We start from the raw sequence: 14094 nt of genomic DNA, 5'->3' as shown, positions 1-14094 counted from the left end.
GAGAATAGAACAAACCTGTGATCTTCCCTTGCCTCAGTTTCTGAACTCTGTACTGAATTGATGTTCCCACCAGAAGATAAATGTCATATGTTGGATTTAAAAATATGTTTTCCAAAATAAGCAATCTGACTTCTGCAGGCTGAACATTCTGTTGATAGAGGGGGAAAGAAAAGTAACCACATTAAATACAGCTCATTTGTTTGAAACAGACCATGAAGCAGGAACTTAGAATCTGGAAGTGAAAAACATTATTTGCTGCAATTTTATTTTTATTATTTGGCTCTTTAGTTTCATCTTGACTTTTGTCACAACAAAATGCAAGGGACAGTGAATGGTACAGAGATCTGCTCTGTGCACACAGTGCAAGAATGAAGAAAAAATTCATGTCGCTATGAAGATCATTTTGGAGACTACAGAAAAACAGATGCTCATTCACACATTCAGAAATACGTCCTCCCCTCCGACATCCAAAAATCTTACCTTATAGATGCTTTCCTGAAGTCTTGCCTTTAATTTAGAACTCCCTGTTTTTATTCCAGACACCAGAATGGTATCTCCTTGCTTGGCAACTTTTTCCATTTCCAATATATAGGAAGGCGGGATGTAAGTGGATTCTAAGAACTTGAGAATACTGAAAGGTGAATCACAAAGTGAACAGAAAATTGTTAACCAACCTTTTTTTACCCACAGAGAAACACCACCAGCATCTACTCCCAGCCACTTCCATTTTTAAGCCGATTTAAGATACTTCCCTGGGACCAGATATCCCAATTTTACTCATTCTTTGAGGTATCTGCAACTAATTTCTGTAACAGATAAGTTTGTCTGAAGCTTGCTTGTGAGCTATCACAAGACTGCACATGTTGTCTACAATTACCTCTCCAGTTTGTTCAGTAGGTGAGACTGCAAAAACTCTCTATATTGTAGAAGAACTGATGTGCAAGACCCAAAGCTTATGTTTATAAAAGCAATAGCTCAACAAACCCAGAACTCAACTCTGACCTCCCTCAAGAAGCCAGGACGTATTTAACAAATGACTATGAAATTAGTCTGCAAGCAGAAAACCTGTAGTAACTGTTAGAAATTTCAGTGAAAAGTGGCAAAAGAGAGGGAAGGAATTTGCCATGAACGGGCAAATGCCAGGAAATTTTGGAAAGAGGAGCATGTTTCACATGGTGTCACCTTCTGTATGCACATGATCTACCTGGCTTCATGTGCACATTCAGAGAAAAACCAGTGGAGCCATATGGAGAACAGTTATGGATATTAACATATTCCTGACAATTTATGATTTATTTTGCAAAGCTGTACCACTTGTAGAACATTTCTATGGTATCATAGTTATGCTAACAGTAGAGTATATACCAATATTAGTTTGGTTAAAATCACATCAGCAAATAGTTATACTGACAAAAAAAGCTCCATATGTACCAGGACTTGGGATATCCAGTCCCACTAAGCCATTCATTCTGGCTCTCACTTGTACCTGCAGCTTCAGGTGCATTATGGGCTTAGCAGGCTTTCCCCAGCCAACGCTGCTTCTCTAAGGCTGCAAAATTAGTTTGTGTTTGCCCAGGAGCAAAGTCTTGCTGGCTCCCCCATCCCACCTGCAGCGTATTTGGAGTGTCAGTTTGAGGATGGAAGTTGGCTGTTAACCATTCTGCTCTGTAGGAAAACTGGTTTCCCCACAAGGAATCCTCCTATTTCAACACCAGAACTAAGTGTCCACTGACACCTGAAACTCTTAAGGCTCAGAGAGCTCCTTTCTGAAATGGAAAGTGACTTTTTTCCCTTCAAAAGTGAAAAATAAAACTCTGCAGAAATCCTGAGATAACAATCTTACTGGTAAATCTTCCTTCTGCATGAGATGTTTCAGAAAGATCAACAACTGCATCTGTTTATTTCTAATTATTGCATCAGAGCTACCAGAGCTGCTCACTAACACTATCAGTTTAATTTAAAAAGAGAACAAAGTGCCCAGGCTGCTGAGTAGGTTAAAAAAACCCAAACTGAAACAACTGACCCTTAACATTATCATTTTAGGCACCAGTTCAGTAAACTGCCTAGATGTGGGAAAGTATTTTTTACACATCAGACTGAACCAACTTTTGAGACCAAAGGAAATTACTTTACCGTAGAGTGTTGTGGGAATCTGAGAAGCCATCAGGCTCTGGGTCCTTCACCACTGTCCAATCAAACACCAACCCTGCCAAAGTGCTGAAAGTGTTTCCTACAAATCAAACAATCAGATTAAAATAAAAATAGAGAACGAGCATAGAGTCTTCCTGGAACATAAACCATGACCTATTTCCCTGGGAAATTTCTCTATTTTATCCCTACAAGAAGAACCATGAAGTACCCTTGAATTTGCACAACACTGAGCCACAAATCCAGCACTGCACATAGGACAAAAACAAATTTACTTTTCATTATTAACGTATCACCATATTACCATACTTCACCTGACATTCACAGTTTACAAACACAGGTGGGATGGGCACAGTAACCAACACAGTTAATTCCACCTTTTATAGCAGCTTGACACATTATTTCCCTTCAGTAGCTGTTCTAAAACTCCCTTGCTTGGAGTGTTGTGTGTGCACAAAACTTGATTGTTGTAAGCATGGAATTCATATCAGATCATGGCTCTTTTTCTGATGCTACAAAAAGCAGAAGTTTTCTGCTCCTATTAAATAACAATGCATTCACAAATGCACTGACTCTTGTAAGCCTAAATGGTGTGTCCCAGAAGTGTTTGTGTAGTAGTTAAACAGATTGAGCAATAGGTGGCTGGTCTCAAACATCACCTCGGAACCTCCTGTCAGATACCTGACTGTTCACAAAAACATCCTTTTGCAAAATTCTTTAGACTACTTCAGCTCAAAAGAAAAAAGGAACAGACAACTTCACCAGGTATGATCCAGAGAAACTCCTTAAAATTCTCCACTTGGCTTCAAACAATCAACAGTGTGACAAATAAAGCTAGTGCATTTATCAGACAGTTAGGACTTTCAATATATATTTGATTTCCTACAAGCAGATCTCTTACCTTCTGAATCCAAAGCATGAATTTTGAGCTCCAGCGGTGAATCCTCAAGGTACAGCTCTCTCATTGTGGACACAACTTGAATGCCATGAATTAAATCAACGATGGCATCACAGCGAAGCACTTCTCCAGTCACTTGAAGAGACATCAGAAAGAGCACAAGAAAGCACAACACTGGATGTGCTCATCAAGAACAATGATAAATCAAGATGCACCTCAAATTTAGCCAGTGACACAAGGCACTGACACTGAAGGAACTGAAACTTGGTCATGACCTTCATGAAGAAACTTATGGTCAAACAGTGGCTCAGAAAGCAAGAAAAACAGTTCCCTTCATCACTGAACTGCAGAATAAATCTGCAGAAACTCTGATCTCCATTTACACTGACAGGTACAGGTGTTGTCTGGGAGTGCTTATGCAGAGTTGCTACAGTGCTCTTATGTCCCAGAGATGAATTTTACCCACAGACAATAAACGCCCATAAACTCCTTCAGTTAGTGACTGCACAACATTTAATTGGCCATCCGGCTTTGCCTCTCTGTCACTATAAAAACTAACCAGATATATTGTATGACAGACACAAAAGCAACTTCCAGCTTTTCAAATACTAAGTATCTGAATTTGCGCTAGTCATTTTTATTAAACACTTTTTTATATTTCAATCACCCCCTCTATTTGTGGATTTTTGGGGGTGGGGGTTTTAAGAATTACCTTTTTTCCTGGGTGTATCATTAAAGTAATTAACACTTATCTGAGGCAAACAGAAGTTAAAACTTTTTACTTTTCCACGGCGATGGAAAGCCTAAAAGACTGTGCATAGGAAGTGAAATGCGCCTGTGCAGCTCCAGATCTCAGCTTTGCTGGCGGAGCACGGCAGGACGGGCACGAGAAGCAGCGGTTAGCTCAGACTCACGCGTGTCCTCGGCAGAGATGATGGTGGTGAGGCGCCTGGACCAGCGCTCTCTGCGAGCAGAGGCAGCCGGCCGGCCCCAGCGGTTCGATGCTCGCCGCCTCCGGCCGCGTGGACGACCTGCGGGTGGGGAGCTGTCAGCACACAGATCCCAGCAATTCACCCGGCACCTGCTGCGTGCCCAGCAGCTGCCTTTGGGAGGAGCGGATGGCAGCAGCTCCTCAAGGACCCCAGCCAAGGCAAGCGTGGGCTGAGGATGGGGAAAGCCCAGGGCAGAGGCAGGGCAGGCAACCTCACCATTCTCTCCACCACGGAATCAATCAACTTTCCCCGAAACCCATGGAGCAGGCCCAAGGTATTACTTAGTGGAGCCCAGCATTCCCTTCCAGTGTACCAAAACCGTCAAGAGAAAACAACAACAAAAGTTGAAGAGTTATTAAAAACCAAGCCTCTTGAAAGTAAATCTGAGCTAGCAGCACTGCACATCTGAGGGGTAAGTGCAGAGCCAGTGAAGTGCTGCAGCAACCAAAGCCCTCGCTAGTCACTCCGGCCCTTCAGCCCCGTGCCCGGGCTGTGCCGGGGCCGTCCCAGCCCAGAGCCAGGGAGAGAGGCAGCGCCGGGAGCTGCTCGGGAACCCAGCCCGGAACAGCCCCCGCTGTGTGCCTGGGATCCGCTCACAAGGGCCCTTTGAAGGATTGAAACAATGAAAGCAAGCACTGATGGGTGACAAAGCTGCTCGGGAATCGCTCCTCCGGATAGCACAGCTCTGATGAAAACTTCTAGAGCAGACAGCTGTGCTCTCTGGTAAATGCAACCTAAACCAGGCACTGGATTCCCCCCTGTAATTTGGGGAAGCTGGATGGCTTGGACTTTTTCTCTGGAAGATGTACAAAAATGCCTACCTGGGATGTGTGGGAAAAATTCTCTAACCCAGCAAGGAGCAGGATGGGAGTTCCAAACAAACAGCAATGTCACATATGACTGAGTTCCCAGACACAGGTTTCACCTCCTTCTCTTAATGGCACAACCAACAAATCCACACCAGCAAAAAACTGAATTTCTCCTTAACTAAAATTGTATCTATTGAAAAACAACATATCACAGCGCACTGAATTATCTGAGAGTTAACAGCTGCAGCCTGGGTGAGCACGGGCCTCTGCTCGTAGCCACTGCAAGAAAACTGCAAATCCCATTTCAAACCTTAAGCTCCCAACAGTATTTTGCTTCCATAAGGAGTAGTTTTAGAGGATTTTGAAACTACAATATCAACTGCTGACCCAGAATTTCAAAGTACTTTATCTAATCAAGATAAAAACAGCCCACAGAAGTAGGCAATGGGCAATTTAAACACTAATTAAAAGCTTAAACCTGAAAATTGTTTGTTTATATCTAGTCTATATACCTAAACAATGTACACAAATATGTTCATATCTTTAATAGGGATTAAACTGTTTCTAAAATAATATTCTTTTCTGTATTAATAGCACACAGCTTTACTCTAAAAAATTAAAATCTATTTGAGAGATTTAAAGTGAGCAATTAGTTATTTTACTTCTGTTCTGTTGTTCCCAGGCAACCATGAAACACTTTTCCAACATTTAGCAAGTTTCTTTAAACAACATAAGCCTTCACAACAAGTAAGGCTTTTCCTGTACTTGCCTGGTTGACTTTTGAAGCTGAGCATGTACATGTGACTAGGTCTGCCTGCAGGTATTTTTAAATAAGAATTATATGTAAGAAATTGACTTTTATTTAGCTCTTTACACTGCTTAATACTCTCTGCCATTAGATGTTGTGTTATTAATTTGAGGATTTTGCATTCTTACAGTCTGGTATTTATTGTGGTTACAACACAACAGGGGTTTCACTGTGGTTTGTATTACTTCTCTTAATATCTGGCTATGAATTGTAATACAAAACCACTGTGACCTGCACTAATAGGAGTGCTGTAAAATCTAATTACAGGAATCTAATTACAGGATACTTTTCAGACTAGGAATACATCAACAAAAATTAAATTTTAACTGCAAACATACACTCTCCAATTTTAAAGGAACTTTCATGCTTTTGCAGCTAAAAGCCAGTCACTGCAGTAGAGAAACTGAGATTAGACACTATTTGGCTTCTAGCAATAGTTTAAGAGGTAGACTATCACCTGAATGTCTTTTTTTTCATAGAAATTTTACTCCAATGGACCTTTCTGAGGCTTGGTTTCATATGGATTTATATTTAAAAACAATCTGCTCGAGAAGTGTTTTTTCCAGCAGAACACAGGAAGTATCCAATGGCCCCTCTATCATTCAGCAATATCAGAAGCACATTCTGCTTACAGCTACCTGGATGCAGGGCCAAGCACAGAGAGGCAAAGGCATTAATCAGCCAGGCTGGGGATTACAGCAGCACTACGCTGGGATCACTACTGGGTCCTAGATGGGCAAGAAAAAGAATCTTCAGCTTTAAGTGACAAAACCCACAACTTGGATCCTCTGCCAACTACAGCAGCTCTTCAGCAGCGTGTCAGTGTGTGTGACATTGAGAGCTGGGCTTGTCAGAAGGCAAAATTAGATCCTGAGAAGCCAGCAATGGGAAGCATTTCTGGCACTTGCTCTGGATCCCAAAGCCAGTGCCTGTAAGAAACAGCAAGGCAGGGAGGAAGGACCTGAAGGAAGACTGAGGAGGGAAGGGGAAAAAAGCTCACCAAAGTCCCCAGTTTGTATTTCCCTCAGAGAAAAATCCTACTTGCTGAGGAATGAATGGCACCAACAAAGAGGCTGCCAGTCCTCTTGTCAGTTTGTGCTTCATTCACCATTTCCATCCCCCTCCAGGGCCTCAGACACAGAGCCATGTGCCAAGACTGTAGCCACACATCTAGCCAAACCCAGGCCTGTGTTCTTCATTGACTGTTCTGTAAAACCACATGTCAATCAATACCCCACTAGATTATACTTCATTTATTCATCAGTTGGTTCAAAGATCAGGCACTTATTCCTGTTTCTCTCCCTGGCAATTCTCTGTTGATTCTTATTGCTCCAGTGTTTTATACTGTTCTGTCAGCTCTTCAGACTAAACTCGGATGACTGAGTCAGCAAAAATCCACCTCTGTGGAGCTGCACTACGACTGCCAGTTGATCTGATCTTTTAGAATTTTATTGGGCATTTGGGCTGGTATGCAGTCAGCGGGAACTGAGCAGTAGAAGACTCCAAGAGTTTGGGAAGATTGGACTGACCAATACACTGGGGACATTATATAGCCACTCTTGGGACTAAAAAGAGAGCAAAAGTCTAGAACATTTATTTCATGGGTGTTCAACAATGAAATATTGCCCAAAATCAACAAGTCCTAGTCCTTCTGTCTGCCTTAGCAGGCAAGTGATGCTCAGACTGAGAAAAAGCTTTTTTCAACAGTAAACTTGCACTGATATTCAAACATCAGCTAAGAGAAACAACATTATTTCTTGTGCCTCCTGGGCTCTGTCAGAACACTTCTGCCACAGACTCGCACCCCCTGCTCTGGTTCTGAGCCAACACTCTCAGGTAACACACACACCTGAGTCACAGCAGCACAGCCCCTCTCACTTTACCACCCAGCACACCTCAAACCAGTCCTGAGCTCCTGCTGGCACTTCCAAGAGCTTGAAGCCCTGCTGGGAAGGCGCAGCAGGTGAGTCAGGGAGAGGGAGAACAAACATTATTTAAGATGTCGCTTCACAATATGGAAGTTAACAATAGCTTACACAAAATATTTTTTGTGACATTCAGACAGGTTTTTTAGACCTGTGGTAAAACAGGTGATCCAGGAAGCAACACAACTCCCACATTACCAGGGATGAGACTATTGGTCTTAGAGCAAAGCAACAGATCTCAATGACTGATACAGATTTTTAAAAGCACACAAACCAGCAGACGGAGAAGTAAGATCAATCTACAACAACAACACGACAAGGTAAGGAGCTGGAAAATGAGCTTTGCCAGCCAACTACTGTGACAGCAGCACTGTGCAGTGGGCTTGGGCTCTCTGGAAGTACCTGTGCATCCCACAGCTCCAACACCACTCAGCCACTGCATCTCTCCCTTTACTGTTGTGCCACCAGCTCCTCTCCCATGGCAATTACCTCATTACAACTCCTTCAGTGAGGGCTTCAGTAGCACACACAAACCTTTCATTAAGGTGGCAATAAACTCCTCTTCATTTCCACCAGCCCTCACCATGTATCTCAGTTCTACGCTCCATGAAACAATGAAATATGTAAACATATTTGTACACTGCAGGTAATTTCTGCTACAAAAACCCAGCCATGGAGCATACCTTAGGGGGAATTTTTTTTGGTGTGTGTGTGTGTTCCCATCCTCCCCCAAAAAAAATGTTATTATGGTATGGCAGGTTTCAAGGAGAAAATTCTGCTTTTGAATGCTTTCATTCTTTCAGGTGTAATTTATGGATTAAGGTGGTTAAAAGACAAATACAGATGCAATATAAATGCTAAATATATCTGCACAGACTGTATTTTATGCCTGAAAATAGTGCCACATACAATATTAACAGATGGAAACACCGTCTGCTTTGAAAACAAAGCTTTTTCCAAAAAAATAATTTTAATATAAAGGCAACCCAAACTCCAGAAGGCATGAGCATTTTGAAATCCAGAAAATACTTTAGAGCCATGCTTGTAACTTTACCATTACTCCCAGTCTGTTGGGATGATGACAGAACTTGACCCTTTCCCTCTCAATCAGTGCAATTCTCAGACACCACTACAATCACTTTGAAAATATCCTACTTTCAGACGTAAACTTGAAGGCTGAAAGGGAAACTGGGAAAAAGTAAAGTCACAACATGCTATAGACTGATCTTTCAGGAAATTGGACACTTGCCTTTGAATTCTGAATGCTTGAGATGAGTAATGCAGACCTTCAAAAGGTGTCAAGCAGCTATCAGATGCTGCTGTACAACCAGAACAGCTCCCATAGGCCACCTCTAACCCCACAATCTCCCATATCCCAAACTCCCAGTCCCCTCTCCAGACACAGAGGGTCTGAATCTGACCATTTCCATTCAAATCCCTGCTTTCATGCATGCAAACACACCTATCATTTCCCAAATGTGAGGAAGAGTCACTCCATCCCAAGCTATTGCATTTGGTACTTCCTAACTTGGTCAGTTCCACAGTCCCTCTCCAGTAACAGCTCCTTCAGACAGGAAGCACAGGTGTCAGCAAGTGGCTGTGCTGCTGCTCCTCCAGACACAATTCCTTCTGTCCCCCCACAGCTCCAGGCCTGAGGGGACAAGGATGCAGAGGGAGAGAGCCCCAGGTGCAACTGCTGCATCCGCTCAGGCACACACACGGCTCCTTCCTCCGGAGGGTTTGCCGAGCACACGTCGAGTTTCACAACCCACATCCTGCCAGGCCTTGCAAAGCAGAAGTCAATAAATGCTCATTCTACAAGCCACAGAAGATGACAGCACACAGAAGGTGAATTAGGTGTAATTTCCTTAATTCTCAGCCAAAAGTCATCTCTGAAGGGCACAGGGAGAGGATGGAAAAGGATGTTGAGGCCCCTTTGCATGAGGGATATGAGCCATTGTATACTGGCAAACAGCACCAATGGAACATGCTCTGAAGTGCACAAAAATCACTTCCATTAGAGATATGAATGTGGATCAAATATGGCATTTCTCTGGAGAACAATCTTACATCTTTTTATTTGCAGACTTCAGTGAGATTAGCAAAGATCTCCATGCTTCTGACAGCGGGATAGCACCTGGCATGTGCAGGAATGGCTGCAGCCAGCCCAGCATCATCTCACAGCTCACTGGCAAACAGGAAAGGGAGTCCATACTGCCAGATTTTACTGGTGCTTTGATGAGTTTTGGGGTTTAGCTTTATGCAATGCACTTTACCTCACAAGCCAGACCCTTTTAAAGACTCAGCAGCCTTCAAAAATTTGAGTAAGGAAAGAGAAAAAACCCACACTTATGAGATTTTCACTAAAGCAGTCCATTAAAAATTAAATTACATGACCACAAGCATCTCATCTAGTAACTTTCATTTAGTTGACTTCTGGGTAAAATTAATTACTGCTCTTCTGCACAAGCATCCTCAAATATATAAATTGCAACAAAGGGTTGTTCCCAGCTCAGAGATTGAGAAATGTACAACAACCAAGCAAAGAAACAAAGAGAATGAAAACATAGCCCTTTAAGATGTGTTTCAGTAACTGCCGCACACAAAAAACCTGAAAACTGCTACACACATCCATCTGGCACATGAGGAAGTATCATCCTAAACATACCTCAACTGCTGCTTCTTTTTCAGGTGGGTACCTCCTGCTCATTACTGATTAAGTTACCACTCTAGAGCTCGACAGAAAGGACGAGTTGGCAACATTTGTTTACCATGAAGACTAACATGAGCTTTCTAAATTTGCCCTTGCTGTGGGATTTGCCTTCAGCCTCTGTGCTCAACACTACCCAGTCCTCCCCCCTGTGCCAGGCAGGAAGGGGGCTCCCAGCCAGAAGTTCCTGGAGTATATCCCACGTGCTCAACACTGAGAAAACTGGGAAAGCTTTCACTTTTGAAACTCCACTTCACTGTTCCCAGGTGGAGTCTTAAGGGCACTGTTACCTACACTTGCAGCAGCAGTGAGAGGCTTCCGACTTAGCTATGACTCCTTTATGTCCACAGCCTGAGCTCAGAGCTGTCAGGACCTTCATTACTGAGCACAGCAAGAGAAGGGGTATTTCATTACTGTGCATAGCAAGAGAAGGGGTATTTCATTACTGAGCACAGCAAGAGAAGGGGTATTTCATTACTGAGCACAGCAAGAGAAGGGGTATTTCCACAGCAGCAGCACTTTGGGCGCTGTCCCCACACACTTGGGACTGTGGCCATGTGTGTGGTGGCACTGTGGGAGTGCGGGGCAGCAGGGTGAGCAGTGCGGGTGTGGAGGCACAGTGGGCACGGTACCTGGAGCAGCAGGTGGAGTGTGTGTGTGGGGTACAGAGAGCAGCAGCTGGGGGCTGTGGGGTACAGAGAGAAGCAGGTGAATACGTGTGGGGTGTGTGGGTGGGTGCACAGCGGTGAGAGGCACATGTCAGGCACGGAGCCATGGCGGGAAGCTTCCTTTACAAGCAGGGACCTCCTGCTCAGGGCCCGGCCTGCAGACACTGCCCCCCTCCAGCGGGTTGAACCCCCACTGCAAACAACAAACAACCTTTCCCCTTCGGGATGCTCTCCATGCCTGCTCCCGCACTGCTGGGCCGCCCAAACCTGCCAGCAGCGAGGTGAGAGCGGTGGGAGAGGGCCCGGCTGCCTGGGAGCCGTCAGGCCCCGCCGCGGGCCGGGGAGCCGCCGCAGGAGCCGGCGGGGGAGAACGGACAAAGGGCGGCGGCACCTGCACTCACCAACGGTAGCAACCCTCGCTGGCCTCTAGCGTGAAGTTGACGCGGCTGCCGCGGGTGAAAGGGAGCAGCACCTTGGCGGTGTTGAGCTTGGAGGAGGCGGCGAGATGCAGGAGGAGGAGGAGAGGCAGCGCCCCGGGCGCGGGGAGAGCTATGCTGACGCTGGCGGGGCCGTGCGGGGCGCGAAAGAGCGGCAGGGCCGGGCAGGGCAGGGCAGGGCAGGGCTGGGCTGGGCACGGCCTCCCCCGCCCTCCGCCCTCCGGGGACGCGCCGCCCTCCGCCCCCCGGGGACGCGCCGCCCTCCGCCCCCCGGGGACGCGCCGCCCTCCCTCAGGGGAACTCACGCGGTGCCAATGGCCAGGAGCCGGCTGTTTGAAAAACGTCCTTTTCTCCGGGCCTAACCCCCAGTGTCTCGTAGGAGTCGTGCTCCAGACCCTTCCCCTTCCCCGGCCAGGCTCCAGCACCTCAATGTCTGTTATGTCGTGGGTAGCAAAGCTGAACACAGGGTTCGAAGCGTGGCTTCAGCTGAGCCCAGCACGGAGGGACGGTCACTGCCCTGGTCCTGCTGCTGCAGTGCTGGAACAAGCAGGGTGCCATTGGCCTTCCTGGCCCCCTTCATGTTTCCCCGACCCACTGGTGCTAACAGGTACACTGAGAAACTGTTCATTCATTACCACAGCATCTCAGAATGGTTTCGGTCAGAAGGGGCCTTAAATCACCGACTCCCACCCCCGCCCTGGGCACCTTCCACAGTCCCAGGCTGCTCCAAGCCCTGTCCAGGCTGTCCTTGGGCACTGCCAGGGATCCAGGGGCAGCCACAGCTGCTCTGGGCACCTGTGCCAGGGCCTCTCCGTCCTCACAGGGAGGAATTTCTTCTTAACATCTAATCTCAAACCCCTCTCTTTCAGTTTGAAGCCACCCACCCTTTTCTTGTAATCCCAGGCTCTTGCAAATAGCCTCTCCCCATCTTTTTTGTCAACTCCTTAAGGTACTGGAAGGCCACAATTAAGTCACCCCAAAGCTTCTCCAGGCTGAACAAACCAAATTGTCCCAGCCTTTCCTACTATGAGTGATGCTCCATGTGTGAAGGATCTGCTTGTCCTTACCTATGACAGAAGCATGGTACATGTATGCATCAGGGGAATGGATTTCAGGAAGGTAACATGCATGTTGGAGATCCTTAAAAGATCCTTAAATCCTACTCAGAAGATCAGCTTGCTGTCCAGGCACATGAGCTAAAAGTTTACCCAGCTTTAATTTAGGTGGTATTACTGAAGTTAGCCAGTTCTCATTTATTCTAAGAAAGTAAACTTATATAGGACGTTCTCTTTACATAGGAGCACCTTTTGCACTATTCATTCAGCTCGTGTTTTATTTATCAGTACCTCAGCAATGCTGTTCCACTTTCTATCCCAGAGGAATGTGTGCTGCTGGACAGTTCAGTTCTCCCTGCAGCTTCTGTGCATGTATTACTCATTTTCTGATTAACGATCATGAAATTGTATGGTCTGATTTAGAGAAGAGCTGAACTATGCAGCTGCAATTTAAGTTAATAGGAGCTGGGCCTAGAAAGATGTGTGATATTAAAGGTGTTGGCAAATCAAGCTCTTGCACTTTAAATCGCTCCCCAAAATACTGAGGGTTGTTTATCTTCTTTACTACTTCTCTCAGTGAAGTTGGAAGCTTTCTTTGTAGACATTTTGGGAAGATGAGTTCAGCAAAGGCTGGGATATTAGGGAGGAATGTAAAAAATTGCCCATGACTAAAGAGTACAATGTGTTTACAGTTAGTACAAATACAACTGAGTAAATAAGAGGTAGATAATGAGTATTTTGCATCCTGTGTTGTGAATGAGGTGAGGAAATGTCTGTATCCTAATACTTCCTAGCTTTAAAAGCAGAGTGTGCAATCTCAGAATTTATTTCCTTTCTCTCATCAGCAGCGGTGGTGATGAGTATTCAATGTGAGAAGAATAATTTTCCAGTAGCAAATACTTCTTAGACTTGAATTCTTTTCATAAGGATCAGCAGGGTGCAGTTGGGACCTTAAAGCCTAACCCTAACCCTAACCCTAACCCTAACCCTAAACCTAGCGGTTTTAAGAACAGAGTAAGGCAGGGGACATTGATGAGCAAATCTACAGTTTCCATTATATGGTAAAATTACCAAGCAAATTGTGTGCTCCCTTGAATTGTAAGTCATGCATTGCAGCACTGTGCTAGCATTTCTTTTGGCCAGAGGAGGCTGAGCTGGGGGGCAGCCAGTGCAGTCAGGGTGTGCTCTGAGGAGTCTCCGCCTCAGGGGTAGGAAGGACTCACTAAAACATCAGGGGCTGACTTAGCAGCGTTGCTGCACTGCTCCACTTTTTCTTTCTGCGCTGCTGTGAGATCCATAGGAGTCAGCACAGCCCTCCTGCCAGGACAGACAGTGCAAATACCTCCTCTCAGGGTTACCCGGTGTGCTGGAGAATGGGAGCAGGATACACCTGCCAGGAATCGGAGGTAATTTTACAGACATATCAATGTACACCCGAGTAAGTCTGATAAAGAACACAAATGGAAATGTCTTGGTCACAAAGAATGCGATTACAGAGCGATAAGAGGGAGTGCTTTATTAAGCTGCTTAAGGAGGGAGATAGGCAAACAATAAATGGTTGTTCCCTAAGAAGCTGAGCCTTTTGTGGAAGAATTTCAGGAGATTTTAGAGGCAATCAAAATACATGCAATAAATAACAAAACA

The 14094-nt window shown here is 45.2% G+C and overlaps 1 protein-coding gene across 1 annotated transcript in view; it reads right to left on the bottom strand.

Annotated features, from left to right (window-relative positions):
- Nucleotides 1–14094, bottom strand: part of LOC116807435 (nuclear pore membrane glycoprotein 210) — a 62288-nt gene that overhangs the window by 27192 nt on the left and 21002 nt on the right. Inside the window, 8 exon segments of the mRNA XM_072918099.1 lie at nt 16–148; nt 481–631; nt 2134–2230; nt 3050–3181; nt 3961–3995; nt 3997–4077; nt 11360–11851; nt 13809–13840. Coding sequence (XP_072774200.1) covers nt 16–148; nt 481–631; nt 2134–2230; nt 3050–3181; nt 3961–3995; nt 3997–4077; nt 11360–11851; nt 13809–13840 — 1153 coding nt within the window.

The sequence above is a fragment of the Taeniopygia guttata genome, chromosome 24 (assembly GCF_048771995.1).
Source record: "Taeniopygia guttata chromosome 24, bTaeGut7.mat, whole genome shotgun sequence".
In the NCBI taxonomy this organism is placed as follows: domain Eukaryota; kingdom Metazoa; phylum Chordata; class Aves; order Passeriformes; family Estrildidae; genus Taeniopygia; species Taeniopygia guttata.
The sequence above is the reverse complement of the archived record's forward strand: the minus strand, read 5'-3'. Positions and strand labels throughout refer to the sequence as shown.